Source organism: Parasteatoda tepidariorum, chromosome 3, assembly GCF_982258835.1.
Source record: "Parasteatoda tepidariorum strain Cologne lab strain chromosome 3, Ptep-v5.0, whole genome shotgun sequence".
NCBI lineage: Eukaryota > Metazoa > Arthropoda > Arachnida > Araneae > Theridiidae > Parasteatoda > Parasteatoda tepidariorum.
Genome location: NC_141757.1, coordinates 49,429,266 through 49,451,093, shown reverse-complemented (window position 1 = coordinate 49,451,093; position 21,828 = coordinate 49,429,266). Strand labels below are relative to the sequence as shown.

The window sequence follows — 21,828 nt, the reverse complement described above, 5'->3', positions numbered from 1 at the left end:
TCAGAAAAGCCAAATGGAACTGGTGACGAAAATTGATTTTTATCAGGTACCCAACTAATTCTCTCTCGCTTCAAGCGTAGGGTTAATTTATTCGTATTCGTAAAACCAAACGGAATAATAAAACTGGCGGGAAGCGAAATGTTTTATTAATAACTTCGACAATTAACTTCGCTTTCGAGTTTATGTGAAATACAAGACGCCAGTGTAAGAAGGTTGGGTTGGGGTGGGTATATAAATATATTTATCTGTCGTAAGGTACAAGCCTTTCATATTAGGTTATCGATGGAATTGAAAATAGAATGTAGAATTAGAAATGGTAAAGGGTTTTACCTGAGCACCAGCTGTAAAAGTTTGAATATGAGTTTCGATTTGGCATACACTCAAATATTTATCTTAAAACAATGATTAATTGATTTTCTAAAAGATTAAACACCCATTAAAAGGAAAGCGGAATGCTAATTAATATGTATTAGAGTGCAAGAAAAGTTAATTATTTCGTATACCAAAGATAAAGTCTGTATTAGAAGGATTTTGAAAGCTTATAAGGTTTTGTTATGAAAGGTGACTTTTAGTTTAGTAGTTTGGATTAGCATTTTTGGCGAATCATGTAAGAGTAAATATTCAAACAATAATAAAAAAACGTACAGAGTGCTTCATATTTGCCACTCTCAATATATGTTTGCAGAATCTTATCCAAAAATATATAAAAAAAAATGTGTTATAATATTAAATTAATATTTAAGAAATGAAATAAAAACACAAATATATTTAGAAAACTGTCGAATCGCTATTGAGGAAAGTGGTGTCCTATTGATAACCGGACCTGTTCGATTGCCGGAATGTGCTAAGAGAAGTTGAAAGACGATTATTTGAAACACCTATAAATTTAATCCGAAAACCGTACTGGTTTTAATGTTCTGTTTTCATTCCGCCTTTTCAATATCGAATAAGCAGATATTGTTTGCGAATTTGTATCTTCCTAATTTAAATAAAAATTTGAGTTCCATATTGTTTATACAATTATAAAATCAATTTTCTTTCTTTTAAGAGGATTATAAGAAAATATAATAATAAAGGACATTATTACAAAGTAACTATGGATAAAAATGTAATAACGTAACTGATGAATTAACCATGCATTATCGGTGGTGCAAATAATAATCTCTTTTTCTTTTCTATTATTTAATTTTAGGATAATGTTTTTATGAATATTTGCATTAATTATATCGAAAATTAAAGTATAAACAGCAGCATGTTTGGCACTCTTCTAAATTTAATATAATTGTGTTACAATTTGAGAAATAATATGTATAAATTGAGCAATCATTTATAATTGCTAATCATAGAGAAACCATATCTCCACTTTTTAATTTCTAAGATTTAATGCAGTGAGATTTAAAATGATTGAAATGATAAGACATCTTATCTCTTGCAGTCAAAGTTAACTGAAGATTATTCCTTTACTACATAATTGCTTCAAATCGGAACTCACTGACCAAAAATTGAACTGCAGTTTACTTAATCTTCATGGAAATTATATTCCTTAGCTAACATTTTGTCATTTAATAAAGTTCATAGACTGTGACATAATTATAGAGATAATATTTTCTTGAGGGCAGAATTGATATTCTAGACATAACTTTAGGTTATCTAAACTTTAGGACTATTATCATTTTGTATTGTAACTAAGAATCATTATTATACCAGCTTGACGTTAGGAGAGATAGTATATTGTAATTAAATCGTCAAATTAATCAACTACTAAGTAATTATGTGGGAAAATAGGTTTCCCTCGTAAGCGGAATTCTTCTCTGATGTTAAAGTGCATTGAATTTTGAAATTGGTATGATTTAATGTATAATGCAAAAATGTCATTTAAATAAAATAAAATATACCTTTTTCATTTTCAGGTCTATTTCGAGACTTGACAACCAAAACAATAGTTATTGCTATTAAAATGAAGACTATGATGACACAAATAAGGATGATAAGAACTGGACTAAAGGTTGTTTGCCAAGGATCATCTAAAAGAAAAGAAAATCTCTATTAATTTTCCATTTGAAAATTTTTTTTATTAAGAACAAATGTTTATAACTTTATACTTATAATATATTTAATTCAATACTAATATTATTAATTCATAATATAAATAATTTAACGATTAATATCTTACATTAATAATAAAGTATTTAATAACAAAATTAATATAATTAGTTTTATATTTAACATAATTAATTGAAAATACATTATATTTATAATTTATATTTTTACATTTTTTTTGTGAAAAGCTCATTGTAAGCAAATAATTGCTCATAAAATTAAATAATAATAGAATTAATTTTATCAAGAATTATTTTAATTAATAAAAATTGAATTGTATAATTTATATCATTAATTTCATACTTATCTTAATTAATTTAAAATTTATTATACTTATAGTTTATATTATAATTGATAAATAAGTATTGTAATTTATTGGAATATTATTTTTAAAGAAGCTCGTGATGTACGAATAATTCCAGTTTGTAAACTTATCCTTAAAATTCTATGCATATTTAAAAGTTATCTGAATATATCGTTTTAAAATTTTACGTGTATATTTCTGACCTTTAAAATGTTTAGATAAATCTATATTTTAAAACTTTATGTTATTAAGACATTGTTATTTCACACTTAAAGTGAGATACAGGCCTAAAATGTTTGCACCAAAAATATTTAAAAACTAATTTTAAAAAATTTTAATACTTTTAAAAAATCTACAAAAAAACACCAATAAATCATTCCATTTTTCTGTAAAAAATTCCGAATCAAATTACGGTAAAAATTACCAGTACTCAGGATGTCGGCACTTTTTATAGTAGAGTCAATTTTTACCGGAACACGTTGCAGAGCAAAAAATCTTTTATACCATAATTTTTACTGTAATAATTACTGTAAAATCACTTAATCATATGAATTAGAAAAATATTACTCGAAAAAATTACGGTATTCTTATTTTAAGGGAAAAATGGATTTAACAGTAAATTAGATTTTATGGATAGACCGTAATTTGAGCCCCAATTTTTTACAGTGTTCTTGAACATTGATTTTTTCTTGATTATATTGAATAGAGACACTTCAGATACGTTATACATCTTAAAGTAAAGGCATGTAAAAAATAATAATAATGGTTCATTCAAATTTTTTTAAATTAAGCAATATCATGAAACATCTAAAATAAAAACCCATTAAAACTAATTTAATTTTTTTATCATACAATAAACCAATTTTCTATACACACGTAAGAACAAAATTTCATAGTTTTAAAGTCACGAATAGTCCATTGTATTCCTCATTTGAATTTCTAATGCTGTACTTCTGAATGCAAGCATTTTAGAAACAAGAATAGAGTTAATCGCATACAATTAACAAACTAATGCATCTTACTGAAAAAATAACATTTATCATGTATTTGCCTCGAAATTATATATAATTCAAATGTTAATGGTACCCTAAATACTCTTAAAAAATTTATGCTAGCTCAGAAGGGAGAAAAAGCTCACTTCTTATTTTAACCATAACTTTTAAGTGCATCGCTTCTAATCGCCAATGCAGCGAATAATTTACCATAATCTTTTGTTTATGATGAAGTGCAGTATAAAAAGTTATTCGTCTGAATAGATAAAAGATTTTCTGACTTTCCTTTTAAGCATGGGATTTGGTAAAAGACTGGTGTTTAGGGAGCCATCTTTTCAAAAGAATGCTCCGTTATTTACGAGATTTTTTTTTTGCTTTCTTTTATGGATAATGGGCTTCATTTTATGCAACATTTTAGTCCCGTGTGGCATTGTATAGAAACTGTGAGAGATCTGGTAGGATAAGAAGGCTCGAAAGAAGCTTGATCTATTCAAGATCTATTTTCAAAACTGTATTTGTAAAGTCGAAGAAAACTCTTTAAATATATTTACTAGAATATCATAAGTGTGTATTCTTCTTTTAGAAGCGTAAGTCTAGAAAAAAAAGTAGAATTTCTTTTCATACGGATTGTATAATAAGCTATTTAAAACAATGTTGCTGCTATTTCAAAGTTTGAATGTTGTCTAGGGGTTAGTTTGAAACATAGCGAGGTATTTTTTTTCTTTTCAGCAGAAATTTTGAAACGCTATTATGAAGCACATGAAATATCATCATTACTGATGTACTTTTAAAAGAATTTATTCTGCTGGTTAAAAATCAAAACTGTTTTAGCGCACAAATCTATAGGTAATAAAAATTACTTATGAGGGTTTATATATATTTTTTGTCGGTGTTGAATGTCCACTTAAGATTACAAATGGTGTTCCTTAATAACAACTCTTAATGCATGTTGTTAGAATTCTTTTAGATAAATGAAGTAAAATATGCATACATTTTGGTCGAAACAAACTGATATTTTCAGTAAAAAGGAATTAATTTTTTTCAGACAATGACTGATAACTTTTGAAGTCAATGAAGGAAAAAGGAGGAATTGAAGTTGTCCAAAACCGTGCTGAGAATAAAGTTTACGATTGCATAACAGTTTAGCTGAATATATAAAGTGTTTCTTGATGATTTTAACCTTTCCGATGCTATCCCTTGTCATTAGTAATGATTGATCATAGATCGAAAGCGTTCTTGTTTTTCTTCCTCATTTAAATATTAAGTTACAACCTAAATGCAAAACAACATAGTTTTTTATTTTGTTAGTTATTAAAATATGCTTTTTTAAGAAATACTGAAAATGACTGCAATACACTTTTATATATCATTTTGAGAAATACATTTAAATAGTTAATTTTCGGAAACTTAAATGAAATGGAAAAAGAAAAAAATTCATACCCGTTTCAGAAACTCGGTACCTTTTAGTTTCAATAATTGTTCTCAGAAAGCATTTAAAAGGGGAATTGTTGCCTTGATATTTTGATCAAAAGCAAATAATTAAGTCGCAAAAAAATTAACCAACCATGGTTAAAAGCAATAATTGCGCTGACTTTTTGAAAATAAGTATACGAGAAAAAAGCTAGATATTTAAAATAAATCAAAGCTGAATGCCTAATAAATAGTAAATCACCTCTTTCAAAGCTATTAACCATGGACGATATAAAAACATATATGATTTTTCTTACATACGTGAAACTTTTCTTTCGACTTACAAGAAAATATAAATAAAACTTAACTTTTCTATTGATTTACATCAAAAATAATAATGAGAACTCAACAAATCATTTTAAATTAGTTGAGGCGTCAGATGAGAGATTCTAATAATTTTCCAAGTGAGGAAATAATAAAACTGTAATAAAATAATATATTATATGAAATAATATTTTAAATTAATATACGATATTTTAAGTGGTATCATTAGTTGACTGAATAAAGAAAAAGAAACTTTTGAAAAATAAGTTTCGGGAAAAAATGTATATTCTATAATAAAGTAAAAATATAAAAATATCGAATTGATTTATCAGCCAAATATTTGCCTTTTATTCCATGCTGTAGAATTAAGGAAACTTACGAAATAATTTTGTTCCGATTTATTAGAGGTATCTTTTTCATTAAAAGAAAATATATATATACGAAATATTTACGACTATATATGTTTTCTAAACTACATAAAACTTCAATATACGAAAAAGAATTTACTCTGATTTATATTCAAAATGCATAAATGAATACTCAACAAATTATTTTGCATTAGCTGAAGAGTTTGATAAACGACTTTATGAATTCTTCAACTGATGAAATAATTTTTGCTTAATTGAAATGAACATGCGATTTTTAAAGCGGTCTTTTTGGAATTTTTCCCATCCTGAATTGCCTAGAAATGTTCAGTCTAAAGAAAAGAAAAATCTTAAAATTTATCTTAAGATAGAAAAAAACGAATAAAAAAACTGCTGGATTTATTAACCACTTACAGAAGAATCAAATTCTTTCGAAATGATATTCGTCTTATATAGGTTCTTCTTATATAGGTAATCTTACTGAATTTTTAACGACAAAAAGAAAAAAAAATCTAAGTTGAAAATTTACAAAATCTGAATGTAAAAATAAAAAATATAAATGTTAAATTTACAAATATATATGCCTTCTTAAAAAAATTGGAACGAAATGAAAAAAATGCTCTACCCTATACATTAACTTCTTAGTGGCTGTTGTTGTTCTCAGAAATAATTTCTAAAAATATCAAAAATATTTCGTAAAAATAATAATAATTCTAATAGTGTTAATTTTTTTAATCAACTTGAAATTTTTAGCTGTTTTTAAAATATTTAACTTTAAACGCTTGATAGAAAATAAATCACTTCTACAGAATAGATAATCAAAATAGTTTAACAAAATATATGTGATTTTTCATTTACCAAAAACTCTCAACCTGAATTTTTCTATGATTAATTTTGAAAATGTAACTAAATACTCAATAAAACTTACTAATCCAATTGATTTAAATAATTTTTAAATAATAAAACAATTAATTACTTTAAATGTATATGCAATATTTTAAGAAAGCTCTTAGAAATTTTTTATGTTATTAATTTACTAAGAGAACTTTGCATAGAGACAAATTAAAAAAAAATGAAAAGTAATTCTGAAAAAATACCATGGCAGAAATAAAAAGATAAAAGCCAATTTATTAACCCATGATTTTTTAACACCCATTTATTCTTACTGTAGACTTAGAAAGCATTGAGTGAAGTTGTTCCAACTGAATAGAAATAGAATTTTTGGCGAGAAAAAAACCAACAAAAAACTTAATGAAAAAAAAATATCCCCAAAAAGTAAGAAAAATAATGCTTTTATTTTCCGCTTGAAAAACTTGATTTTAGAAAACAGTTTCAGAAACCAGGAAACAGTAACTTGATTAGAGAAAGATTTCCAAATAGCAATGAAATCGTTCTCATAGTTTTTGTTTTGACCAAAGGGATAGACTGAGCTTAATATATAAAATGTCTGCAAAGTATTACAAAGTGAATGCGAAGTTTGAAAAAAAAATTCAATTTGTTTCGGGTAAATGATTCTTTTGTTTCTGAAGATTTGGTTTATTTTTTTAAGACTCAATATGTAGAAAAATAATTATATACCTTAAAAACATTTTTATTCTTTAACAAAAATTATTGAGATATATATATATATATAGAAATGTTCAAACAAAATGATTTTATTAGGCTAAAAAATAGCTAATTAATAGAATTATTGTAAAGTTGAGAAAAAAGTTAATTTCTCAATTTATAGGTCTGTTTCTGAACAGTTGAATACGAAAGTAATAGGGGGATAGATGCTAATTCTTTTAGCAGTGGTTTCGGCTCAAAAAGGATGCCAAAACTCATCTGAAATTATAGAATACATTTTCTTTCTAGTTGAAACATTGTTTAAACTAATAGTTAGCTATTATTGGTATTTTTATTCAATTAGTATATCGTATTTGAGGCACTGTATTATGTAGTTTTAAAACAATAAGCAAAATTGAGTCTTTAAATCGAATATTCCTTTAAGATATTTTTGCTGTAAATTAATTTATAATAAAGCGGTTTTCCATTTATTTTCCATTTATTCTAAAATTATTAATTCATTAAAAATAGAAAACGATTCAATAAAAGCTATAATACATTTAAATTTACAGCCAGCGAATGGAGATAGTTGTAACAATTAAATCACACAGTTATTGAAAGTAAATATGTGATTAGGTATCAAACATGAGAATCTGTTTACAGATTCACGGAAACTTAATTAATTTGGCAGCTAATAGTATAAAACTTTTTAATTACATGCCTGACATTTATATGTTCATATTTCACACAAAATTTTATTGAAGAATTCACAAAGAAATTATCATAAGCCCCGCAGAATCCATTATTAATTCTTCGAAGCATGTCCTAGTTCTTCAAATTCAATTTCACTCACAAATACTTGGAAAGGATCCCCATGACGGGGCAGGAATATAATTGCTCTTAATTCCCCCAACACCTACAGTCCTGATTTACCTTGGGGAACATCCTCAATCGAGTCATCTAGAGCAGCTAGTCGGTAACCAAACCCCCACCCACCAGATGTCAACCATCCCCCTCTACACCACCCCCGCATCGATTTATGCAAATGAACGGTTCATATATTCTGAAGACAAAGTTGCGAATCACTAATTGATATAAATGATCTCCCCTACGCTTCAATTTAAAGTGATCCGTTTGAGTTATCAGATATCAAATACGTTATTAGACCTTGACACTTTTCAACGAACGGAAAAGTTTGTTGAAAGATGGCGGAAATCTTTTGGTCCTTTTGTGCGTGGATGGCGGCAAGGTATTCAGATAATGGATTTGAACCGATTAAAATTTTGAATCCTGGCTTTGACTAAGTAGATTTAATGGAAAGGGATGATTTCCTGAGGCTGCTGAGTTCTAAGTCGCTGACGGAATATGAATTAGGGTTCAAAAGAATGCTTGGGAAAAATAATTGGCTTCAAAGAAAAATCGGTAATTTAACTTCTTTTTAGACATGAGTTAGCTGAGGTGAATACCTGAAATATTTAATTGAATATTTTACGTGCATTTTCCTCAAGCGAAAAATTTCTGGATATATTTAAAATTTTGAAAATGTAATAGGATAGGATTTAAAATCTTAATGACATATCTCTCCCAAATTATTGGTCTCAAGAAAATAACGGTGCTTTATAAATAAAAATGAATAAATTATGAGTATGTTTGCATTATTTTATTTATGCAAGAGTTGCTTTTATTATTAAACGCTAATTAAAAGTAAATTTAAACAAACTGAAATTTCTAAAATAAAATAAACTTGTTAAAAGAAGTTCTTTTAGAACTAAATTGGAAAGTTAGATGTGTTTTAAACAGAACTTCTCTAAGCTGCATAAGTAAACTAAAAATCAACTTTTGGAGAGTGAATTTACTTTTTCATTAAGATTTACGTTTTCATTAAGCAAAAATTAAATAAACAACCACTCTAATTAACAAGATTCCAACCCAGAATCTTACGCATTATTTTTGTTCGATTCCAAAAACATGTCTAATTCAAAAGTCAGACATTCAAATGTGGTTTCATGATCCTTGATAAACGAAAAATCTTGGTCCGCGAATGCTCCATAGTTCTTAAGTTTAAGCAACCTGTAGGAAACGGTAAAGGTCTGTTTTTTATCATTGGAGTTCATTCCCTTAATATTTGGCAACAAAATTTTCAGTGTTTTTTAAAGTGATTTTTATAATATTTCAACTTGTTAATTGCACATTATACTAGTTTCAAAAAATGTATATTCCGGAATACCTGAAAATATATCTGGGATATATCTATATATGCTTTTTCGCCTCACACCAATATATCTTAAAAGAAGTTGCAAGCTAGCAAATAACTTATATTTTACAAACAGTTCAATTCACTGAATGCAAGAAATATAAAGTAAAGCACTTCTGGAACAACTAATCATTGCCAAAGAGGACCAATTGTAGAAGGGGCTATGGTTATAATAGGGGCAATGAAGTCAGCTTTTCTTCCCGTATAAGATAGTAACTAGCGATTTGAAGCTGGACAGGCCTCCAGTGATAGAACAAACAGCTGCTAGGTGCAGATCAAATTGCCCTCAGAGATAGATCAAATTCTCTTATTATAGATCAAATGGCCTCCAGGGACAGAACTTTGATTCCATACAATAAGAGCTCAGTACATTAATCAACGGAATGCAGTAAATAACCATTATTATTGCTGCATATAAAAAAAAGATGTTCTACATCTGCTTGATTAATGATTTAAATCATTTGATATAATACTTAGGGATTTAATAACTCAGATTTAAAGATGCATTTAATATATTTTACAAATTAATTTAATATTTTGAGAAAATCATGTACTTATATATTATTTTATTTTGCTTTCTCTTTGCAGCACGAAGCTTCAAGAAGTAAACACAGTAAACATTAAGCTACTTCCACAGTAAACATTAAGCTGCTGTCTTCTGCATTTGGGTTTTTCACTGAATGTTACGTTTCAACTAAATGCAAATAATTTTTTCCTCATGTATGCTTAATAAAGTGTCTTGTTAACATTTGACGACTTTCATTATTTTTTTTGTCGTTTGGCAATTCCTAAAAAGAAGGAAAAAAACTTTTGAGTCAACTTATTTTCCTTTTTGATAGTCTTTAATGATTATCTACTTTAAAAAAAAATCCAGTTTTCTTTCCTAAAGCGGAAAAATCGAATCCTCTAGTGCAAATTGTTTTGAACTAAAAAATAGTGTTTTATCAACATTTCTTTTTTAGCTAAGCTTTCAAAGTAAACAAAAAACAGAGTATTTTTTACTATTTACTTTAAATAACCAAACCCAAAAAAGGAAGCTGACATTAGTTCAGATAAAAACTCCAGCCCATTAATATTAACTCCCTAAACATTAATTACAGGATTACAGGGAAATTTAAAACAAAAAGGAAGTCGCTTTTTAATCGATATATGGCAGTCATCAAGTTTCTTCATTATCTTAAATGGTCAATAAAAAATTATATAGTCAGTTGAAACCTTTCTTTATTGTGTTACGCCCATAAACTTTTGATCTGGAATACTATTTACTTAAGGGTAAACTTGTAAATACATCGTTTTGTCGTAAGATAAAAACTCCTGTAGCTAATTTAAGTTTTTTTTTCTTTGCTTAGTTTGTCGCTTAATTCATTAAAAAGTATTCTGCTTCCTTTCAGACCATAATTCATCATTAGTACTGGGAGAAAATTCATTTCTTCGGTTATTTATAACTTAATTATGCCTCAGCTTTTAAAAACTTCAGTTTATTCATTCCTTATACCCATCCTCCGGTATCGATTAATTTTTTTTTCATAAGTCCAACTCTTTCGATGCTGTTAGTAAAAGTATTTGTTTATTTAATAACTTAACATAATCAAATATTAAGTTATCAATCCTTTCTTTTTAAAAAAAAAATATGTAGTCTAAGAAATAATATTTCAGTGTTTTTTTTTTTCAATTTTAAAATCTAATTGATGTTGCGGTTGCACTTAATGTATAATTTATGAGTAATTTCTTTTCGAATTGCTTATTATGTTTCGTACTTTATCGATGTACTTTTCGTTTTTTATGGATTTTAAAAATTTCAAAAATAAATAGTAGTTTTTAATTCCAAAATTTGATTTGTCTGCAATGTTTACAATTCTTTTAACTAGTTTCGCATAAATATTTCAGTATTTTTATGTATCGAAAATTGCTTTAATACCTTTGATATTGAACATAAATTGCTATAGTTTGAATTTTAGAGAAAAAAGTATCACTAAAAAGTCATTATTTTATCGTAAACTTTGCCTTTAACAATTATCAATGTAGAATATTAAGAAAATAAAATCTTAATTCATCTTCAAAATTTACATTAAACACATTTATTTTAAGCTATTTTTGTACGTGCATAAGTAAGTCAAAAGTAGAATACGTTTATTAAAAGTATATAGGAAATAACAACTTTCCATATTAGATTTTAATAAATTCCCTGAGAATTTACCATTTATTACAATTGTTATGTGACAAATCTCAAGCTATTATTGAAGCAGTAAAATCAACAATCCAGAGCATGCTTCTGTTTTTCTAATAATTTGTATATTTTATTTGTTCTGATGAATTCGATTTATGATTATAAGAAATTTAAAGAAATGCTTATAATATGATTCCGTTGAATCGCAGTGAAGTTTTGGACAACATGGTTTATTTTCAGAGTTGCTTTTTCAACTCTCACGTTACGCCTTAAATGATTGGGATCTATCAGGTGATATAGCTCACCTGGTTTTAATACCATGATTATACAACAGCCTCACCTAAATATGAAATCTGGTTCGAACACCTTTCCAAATCAATCGAAATATTAACTCATTACCCAACATTACACTATTAAAAAAGGTTGGATTTTGTTTCACCATAATTTATTTCAAATTTCTTGCAAAATTGGCAATGCAAATTTGAACCCTTATTTCGTCCATTTTAATCCATCTTACCAATCAACTTTATTTAATCAACCTTATTAGACGATACTATTGTTCAACTTGATCGTAAATGTGGTTCAATTCAAAACATTATAAAGGTATCTTAAATTTTATGTGTCTTACTATTCAACAGAATCAATTTTTCAGATAGTGTTTATGAAGGACTTTCATGTGGATTCTTTGCGTAATCCAGAAGCAGTTTAGTTTCATTTTCCGCAAAGAAATCGAGTTTGCATTTATATGTGATTCTCACACTTGAGTAATATTGAAAAATAAAGTGTGATCAGTAAATGTTTTGCTCATGGTCTAGTACTTGGGCAGACGAATAGTGATATAAAGCATGTGGTCAAACGGTGGATGGTAGAGGATTAAAATTTAATCTAGTTCTTAATTTGAAACTGGTGACTGATGGTTTGATTAATAATATTATCTCGGATAAAGTTTTCAGTCTAAACTGCAGCACTAACAACATATAAGAGGTAAAATGAATAGCAACCAACAGTGAAAAAAAAATTTTTGCAACAAAAATGTAGATAAAGATCATCAGAATCTAGTTAGCAAGGATTTCGCCTATTAGATACAGAAGTCTTTTGATTTTGTTCAGAATCATACAATCACATCAATGCTAAAACTACAAATGCACTTAAATGGGATGTTCAGAAATAGTAAATATCAAACCTATTTTCTTATGCTTTTTCATATATACAATAAAAAAAAAACTTAAGAAATACTTGGTAAGCGAAAATTTTTTTTGAAAAAACAATACTTGTTTAAGAAATATATCTGACAATTTGTTTCTCATAATTGCAATTTTTCAAATATTGTAAAATACTAACAGGAAAAAGCAGGATAGATAACTTTTTATGCTATAGAAGCAGTATTTTAGATTAAATAGGGAATATCAGCAATTCCTGAGAACAAAATCACTTCCACAGGTATTTTAAATAGTTTTTGCTGTCAAAATTCTATAAAAACCATAGAAATATTCAAATAGTTCATTATTGAAATTACCTTTTTTACCTTAAATCTGAAATATATTTTGATTTATTCAGTACTTTCAATTATTATATTGACATATTTTCGAATTTTCATGGCATAATATATGCTAAATTGTATTGTTGGAAATAATATATATTACAGGCCTTCATAAGTTTTCATGAGTTAACTTTTGTAAGAATAATGCGAAAAAAAGTTTGAGCTATCTACATTAGAAGAGTATTACGTAATTTACAATATTTTTTAGGGAACATAAAATTTAATTTATTAATTACATTATTTATTAACGTCATTAAATATTTAACGATAAAAATGGTTTTTAAAAAATGGCAAGTACTTTAGCTTTTTTATCCTCAAGGGACCAATATCATTCTTTTTTTATTTTTATGACACGACCAAGCATTTTCAAATTACATCAATGATCTCCGACAATTTCTTAGCTCAAAAGCACTTATAATTTCTCCAGAAACACGGGTACAGTGCAAAAAAAAAGGATGTGCAAACTCTTTCTTTAACTAGTTGCCGTTACAGTCATGATTTATGTGACGCAAAGGGGGCCCTAGTGGAAGCAGAAAGTGTCGCCCAGAGAAGTATCCAAGCCAACAGTCGACGAAGATAATAGTCATCATTAGATTTTTTTACGGCTCAACCCAAAATATCTTTGGTGGCGTTTTTTAGCCCCTTCTTATTTTTTACTATGCAGGTCCTGTAAGAGTATCTCTATAACTACCCGTAAAAGAAAATTGCATTGCGATTTCGAAGAACATAGAAGTTTATCTTTGCTTCGAACGTGTAATATAGACTGTGATGGGCGGTATTAGTTAAAGACCGTTATAATCCTACTAAAGTATGAATATAACACTTGAAGCGGGATTTTTTTTCTAGATACACTTAGATTCTTTTTTTTTTTTAGTTTTTGATAGCGCAGAAGAATAATTCTGAAAAGGCATTTTGCATAAATTTGGTGTGCATCTCCCTAAATTAGGAATAAAAAGTGAAATTCTTATCTATATCTATATCTATCGATATATATATCTATCTATATATATATATATATATATATATATATATATATATATATATATATATATATATATATATATATATATATATATATATATATATATATATATATATATATATATATATATATATATATATATATATATATATATATATAGATATATAGATATATATATATAATCTGTGTGCTTGCACTTTTGTACAGTTTTTAACTTTATTACAAATGACTTAAAAAACCGAAATTAAATTGAATTTAATAAATGTTTTACTCGGAAGGACGCATGGAGGTCATTTTATGACCTCATGCATTTTATAAGTTCTAATTCCTAAAAGAACTAGACACCTGTTTATCTCTGTTCTATTAGAAACTACCCTCATCTGCCTTTTATGAATAATTTGAAGGAATTTTTGGATTTTTTTCTTCCTTCAATTGACGTTTTAATCAGTTACTGGGGTCATGGAATGGCCCGGCGATGCGTTCATTTTGTTCAATTAATCATTTTGTTATACGTAGCTGCCGAGTTCAGTGCTTTTATTTCGTTCTCAATTACTGATTTGCAATTAATTTCTCCTGATTTACAATGTTCATGGAAGTTTTACCGCAATAAATAGGTAAGTATTTTATTTACGTCGATCTAGGGCAGCACAATGGGCTATCAATGATGGTCGGGGAAACATCCATGAGGAGGATCCGAAGTCATGACATCGCAATTTTGATCATCTGAAGAGGGGATGTATTCCCCGGTTTGGTAGCAAAACGAAATTAGCGCAATAAGAACAAGAGCCTGCTTTACTATTTAAAAAAAATTAACTTACTGTGTATAAAAACCGGCGACATTACTTAACTGTGTATGAATATCAAAGACCTTGCTTAGTCACTTATTAGTAATCAACATCAGCAAACTTGGATTAATCCGCATTTGAATCATGAACTACAAGCTCAAATAATAAACAGTTTATGTCTGGAATCACCAAAATAGATATTAAAAACCCCCTAAAAGGAAGTTCTGCAGGAGAAAGAGAGGACCACTGTAACTAACAGTTTGTGCTTGATTAGTTTTCGAAGGAACATACATTTTATTGCGTAACTAGTGCCTCGGAGAAAATTAAATATTCATAAATATTTCTATATGCATTTCTGTCTGTATTAAATCAATCATATCGAGTATAATATAATAATTAATATACTAATTACTAGAAGTAAATATTATCAAGTTTCATTTAATTTATCACAAAAAGAATGGCAAAAAGATTTAAATAGTTAAGCAATAAATTTACATTGTCTAAAAACTCAAAAAAATTAACATATGTAATAAAACTTATAGCTTTTTTGCGCATCATTTTGATGAATTTTATTTGGTCCATTTCAACGTTCTTAACTTCCGCGTCTTTACGTTCGATTAAAAGGAATGCATCCTCCTGGGTTAAGAAGTTTTTTCGTTCATATAAATAGTTTTAGCCATTTTGATCATAAAACAACAAAAATAAGAAAAAGTTACTTTAAATCTATTTCCTTATACACATATCATTTTGAAAACTAATTTCCTTAACTATTAAGAAAATACTACTATTGTAGTATCATTTAATTACATTAAAAGTCTAACTTAAAGGAGAAACATTTATTTCCAGACTCTAAGAAATGAGTGAATTATGTTACAAGTTTGTATGAATAAAGTTTGATTGCTGTTGAAATATTCTACTATTTTCTACGTCTACTATTAAACATACAGTAAGAACATATTTTTCACATATTCATCGAACCAGTAAATTGAGTATTTTAGCTGTATTATTCTGCTTTCAAGTTTACGACTGAAATCCATTTTGTCTTGCATCATAAAGCTCTATTTACATAACAAAAAAGAAGACTTAAACTAGACTGTGTGTTGAAATTGTTAAATCTTAAACATCAATATATCTCAGACTAAGCTGAACTTTGGATGGCAGCCATCTTTTAAATTTCCATAAATAGGAAATCTTTACATAAACTATTTATTTTTGTTGTAAAATAGTGTAGGCTAATATTTTAGATATTCAGCATAGACTGGCTTCATTTTACCTCTGCGTGTTTCATTTTTAATTTTAACATAGGTTTCAATATTTATAAAACTGGCTTTATGAATCAACTATTTCTGCATAACCTGCTACGAAAAAGTATGATTCTCGTTTAATTCGGATGCTCAATTTGGATGCATAATTTAATCCTCATTTGATTTCAGGCAAAAAGTATTTAAAGTAGTAAAAATAACTGTGAACCAGGGGTTAAATCACCACAATTTTTTAAATAAATAAAATGGGGAAAAAACAAATGTTTGCTTTATGGGCACCAACAATTATAAATTATAAATAATTAATTTTTCAAAATAAATAATTAATTTTCAAAAAACTGATAATATTTCCCATATTTTTTTTAATTTAAAATGAAAAATAATTTAATTTAAGCGTTTTTTTACTTTAAAAGAAAATGTTTGACGTAATTATTTTGCTGAGAACTGCTAGAAGTATGTGTATTTATTTTCTAATGTATAAATTTGAATGTTTTCTATGGTTAGTAGTGTGCAAAAAAAAAATTAAAAAACACCGAAGGAGCTATTCTAACTTTCAATAATTTTTTAGAACACTCCTTTAATGGCCAGTTTTTTTTAAACACATCTTGGTACTACCTGCTTAATCACCGCTTAAGCTTACTACCATCTGCAAGTTGAACCAAAACACGTTTGTCCCCGTTTTTTGATTGAAATATCATTATTTATTTTGAATAAGTTTTACAACACCAAGTGAAAAAAATACGCACGGCAGGACTCAATCAATTATTGGAATTCAAAAAATAGAACCCTTGAAATAACAATGTTCAAAAAATGAAGTAAATGGCTTTGAACTAATTTTTTGGCATTAAAATTTCAAGAAAGAGTTTTGAATGTGATATGTAACAGAAACTTACATTATCCTCTTCAAATATTGTAAGTTTTGTATTCATATTTTAAAAATTAGATTTTTTGGTGAATTATAGGTAAATGAATTAGGAGGATAAAAATTTACAAATTATATCCTATTACCTTATATTTCATAAAAAAATCAAATAATTAGGAAACGGAACTAAACTATATGCGAGAAATACTTTATAATGTAGCTTTTAAATATTTGAAAAACATTATTATTTCGACCATAAATTCAAACTCAATTCCCACCTTTCATTTTAGAAAACGGTTAATCAATCCTCACCATTCTCCCCAATAGAATGCCCCTCACACAGAGGAAGAATAATTTTGACAGTTTTGTATATCATTGACAATAAAAAAATAAAGTTGAACAGTAATACTAATAAGTTCAAAAGCTCACCTCTTTGAGTGAGACTTTCAGGTGTTGCCAATGTACTCGTTCTCACAATTTTAGGTTCACTTCTTCCCTTGGCATTATAGGCATAAATAACAATCACAAAACTAGTTCCTGGTGTCAAGTCATAAACGGTGAACACTGGTGCTGGATTTGACATGTTATTGAGCATCGTTATGTGTTCAGCGTCATACGTTTCCAAGGTGAAACTCTGCTGAAGACCCCCATCATATGCTTCTTGGCATCTTATCATTAATGATTCTTCTGTATGATTACTAACGCTACAGTTTTGCACTGGATCCGGAGGACCTGGAGAAAATAAAATTAACAATTGTCAGTCAAATAATTAATCAAGAAGGGTGATTTACAAAATTGCATTAAACTTTTTTTATTAAATTTCCAATAGCAGGGCAAAAAAGTACAAATAAAAAGATGAAATAAATAACGAATACAAATGTACGTAGGATAACAAAGAAAGAAGACTGAAGTCATTGCCTTAAAAGTTCTCTTGCCTCCCAATATCTTGAAGACTCAGTGTGTCCTTGAAGGGCCCCACATAGAAGCAGGTGGTCCCTGCCCGATTTCTCTCCAGATTTACAAAGTGGACAAAAAGGCGTGGTGGAAAGGCCTATGCGGTATAAGTGAGCAGAAAGACAATCGTGGCCTATATGTAAGTGGAAGGCAGCAACTGCATCACGTCTTGGTTTGTCGGTAATTACAGAAGAGCTTACATTTCTCCTACTTTTCTAAGCTGTATGAGTCTGATGGTCTCGCAATGAGTTGGTTTTACATAATTTATAAGATTTTCCAAAAGGAAGTTGCCGTATTCGGTTGTTGTAGCAAATTGGCACCATTTTTGGCAAGTAAATCTGCCTGCACATTGCCCCAAACACCACAATGGCTTTCATATCAAGTGATTGCCGAAGGCTGTAGATCATTTAGCCGCAGAGCGTTGACCGGAGTCCACCACGAGGAGGTATATCTAAGTTGCATTAAACTTCATAGATTGGTTTTACAAACTACACTGCTCAAAAAAATTAGGGGAGCAAGCAAAGAAAGTAAGAAAGTCGTGCGAAACATCCACAGAGCTGCATGAAATGGATAGTGCATACGTATCATCAATGCACGATACAGAAAAAAAGACGTAAAAACATATGGAATTAATCTTTAATTCATGGAAACTATGGAAAAAAAACAAGAAGCTGATTTAAGGCAACAATTGGTTTACATGTAAACGATAAAAAAGTAATGTTTGGAAGTAATGCAGTACTGTTAATAAGGCATGTGGTCTCATCGAACAGCTAAGACTGTTGCACACCCGTTTCCCATGGATGCGATGATGGTATCGATGAGAGTTCGGGGAATACAGTTCCACTCCTAAAGAAGGGCAATCTCCAAGTCACGGAGAGTTAATGGAGGGCTTGGTCTCGCAGCAATGCGTCGCCCGAGCACTTTCCAAACATGCTCGATTGGATTCAGGTCAGGAGAGGGTGTAGGGTATTCCATACGTTATATTGTTTCAGCTTCCAGCATACTCTTCACAAGACGAGCTGTATGTGGTCTCGCATTATCATCTTGTAAAACAAAGGAATTACCAATGGCTGCTGCGTAGGGTATGACATGAGGTCTCAATATCTCGTCTGCATATCTGCGGGCCGTCAAAGTACCGTTCCGAATGATATGCAGGTCCTTACGTCCACCTATGCTTATTCCACCCCACACCATCCAACTAGCTCGTCTGTAGTGTGACCTTTCACGAATGAAAGTGGGGTTATTTCGAGTTCCCCTTTCCCTCCACACCAAAACACGTCGGGTATCACTCTCCAGACTGAATCGAGACTCGTCTGTAAACAATACATGGCCCCAATCGCGTTGCTCCTAATCTTGATGTTCAGCAGCCCATCTTCTGCCAGCAGCACGGTGGCTCGAGGTCAATGGAATGCAGACCATGGGCTTACGAGCATAGAGACCTCCCTGATTGAGCCTATTCCGTATTGTTTAAGTGGAAACTATTCGTCCTGTTGCCACGAGAAACTGTCTTTGCAGCTGAGTAGCATTGTCTGTTCTGTTACGACGAGCTGTTAACTGTATATACCGGTCATTAGCTGCAGTTGTTGCACGTGGCCGACCTTGCCCTGGCCGACAACTCACATTTCCAGTCTCCTGGAATCGATTCCATAGTCTTGCAACGACACTTCTGCTGATTCCAACAGCGTCCGCCACGCTGCGTTGTGTTTGCCCGGATTCCAGTCTGCCGATGATGCGCCATGCAATGGATTCAGGTAAATCACGTTGTTGAGACATTTTCAAATCACCCTTTCTCAAAAACAATAACTGAGAAATTAACTTTCTGAATTACGGCAGTGAAACAGACGTCTCTGCTACATCCCAATTTCTGATCTTATCTTCTTTTCTGGTTTGTGACGTCATGAACTTTTATTTGCATATGAAGTTTTCTTCTTCTTTTTCCTGCTCGGTCTTACATTATAAATGATTACTTTTTTGTTACTTATCGGTGTAAATATTTGCGTAATTTCACTAAAACCATGTGCTCCCCTAATTTTTTTGAGCAGTGTAGAATGTTATTTACCAGAATGTTAACCGCATAATAAATGTCATGTTTTACGTTGATGTACTCATTTATTCAGCGTAGATGAATTATTTATCGAAGATCAAAATGACGAATTCTTAAAGTAGGGTTGTGAATAGTTTTTTTTTTTTGGATACATATGTTGTTTTTCTGGTCGAAGTTTTTAGTTTATTTTCAACCTTGTATACAATGTAAAAAATTCCCGGAGAAATTACGGGATAAAGTAGGGTGGATCATCCGTAAAATGCATTTTACCGTAATATATTATATAGTGCTTTTTACAATGCTGTTTATTTAATTACAGTAATACGGTGAATTTACGGTAATTATTACTGTAAAAGTTGCAGTACATCAGATTTTCGGTTCCGTACCATGTTCCGGTAATAATTAATTTTACAGTAAAGAGTACTAGTACCGTAAGTGCTAGTACTTTTTACCGCAATTTGATCCAGATTTTTTTTACAGTATACAGTTTATTTTTATGTAATACGTCAACAAAAATTCTTGTTTTAGTCAATGCCTTTTAAATGTATGGAACAAAAGCTTGCAAATTACTTGTAATAATTTAGACAGTCTGCGGTTTTATTGTATTAACCGGTAGTCTTCAAGTGTTATTAAAATTAGAAAACGTTAAATTGATATCTAATCTTTGTAAGAAAATTATTCAAAAAGCATTTGCGTAACGTAAAGTAGAACATGCATCCAAAGTTTAACTTAGTCTCTTTGAAATTAATATTTTAATGTTAGTTACGCAATTTGCTTAAACAAAAATAGTTCTGATAATTTTATCCAATGATTTTATTTCTTATTAGTGCTAAAAAAATATACATTCATTTACAAAAGAGCTATTTGATTTCAAAAGCATTCATATCAATTTGATTTCTGGTTTCTCCCCAGCCATACTTTGTCACAAAATGTAGTGATGTCATTGAAATAGTTTGGTTTATATTATTGAACAATTAAATCCTTTAACATTCCTTATTGATAATTCATTTCTTAGGTCTTTATGTTGACAATTAGTGTCAGTGTTGCTTATTATCTGGCATGCGTAACTTTTCAAGATAGATACAATCATATAACGTACTAAGATAAAACCAAATGTTTCAATTTGTTGTTTTTTAATAACTTTTATACGTTTTCTTCGAATTTATGAAGTTTTTGCTGCATTGATGTGTGATATCATGCATATTATCCTACAATGAATCTTAGTTTAAAAAGTCAAAGTAGTTACGTTATGTTATAACATAGTATGTGTTATTGTTATGTTATGTTATAACATTAGTTACGTAATAACATAATATAATTGATGTATATTTTTCCTCAAATCTTTTGTTTCCTCACTTTTTTTATGCAATTTATAATGTTTTAGAATATTGTATATTAAAAATATTTTTATTTTTAAATTTGTATTTATTTATATATTTTTTAATATTTTATGCAATTATAATTTAATATTTTATGCAATATTTTATGCAAAAGTTTCAATTTATTTTCAGTTATAAATCTCAAAATTTTACATTGAGGCTGCATTCTCAGTTGATAGTGAAACTGTTTGTTATATAAATTAAAAAAAAAATCCCGGAGCCAACGCATGGAGGTTCAGGTAGTTTTTAGTTTCAACTTTCTTAGCCAATATAACCATACCACGATTATACAAGTTTAAAAATAAATTGAATATTAAATAATCTCTTTCCGAAATTTGTTTAATGAATAATGTTTAACTTATTCTGGGTGCAAAAAAAAAATAAATCCTTTGCAAAAAATACAGAATTTAATGCAAATAAGGTTTAAGTCGTCACTCAAAAAGTCTTAAGACTAATCCACAAAAGGCGCTACTAAAAATAAATAGATGCGTATTTTAGACACTATACAAACTTTTAAAAGATTCCCTTTAATATATCTTCAACTTTTATCTCTATTTAC

General features: G+C 28.9%; 1 protein-coding gene across 2 annotated transcripts in view; it reads right to left on the bottom strand.

The window, feature by feature from the left end:
- Positions 1–21,828, bottom strand: part of LOC107436142 (protein turtle homolog B) — a 415,136-nt gene that overhangs the window by 44,311 nt on the left and 348,997 nt on the right. For both annotated transcript variants that reach the window (XM_071179194.2, XM_071179196.2), the window contains exons 8-9: positions 17,322–17,624; positions 1,896–2,024 (exon numbers count right to left, since the gene is read on the bottom strand). In XM_071179194.2, the coding sequence (XP_071035295.2) occupies positions 1,896–2,024; positions 17,322–17,624 (432 nt within the window). The remainder of the gene's footprint in view (positions 1–1,895; positions 2,025–17,321; positions 17,625–21,828) is intronic.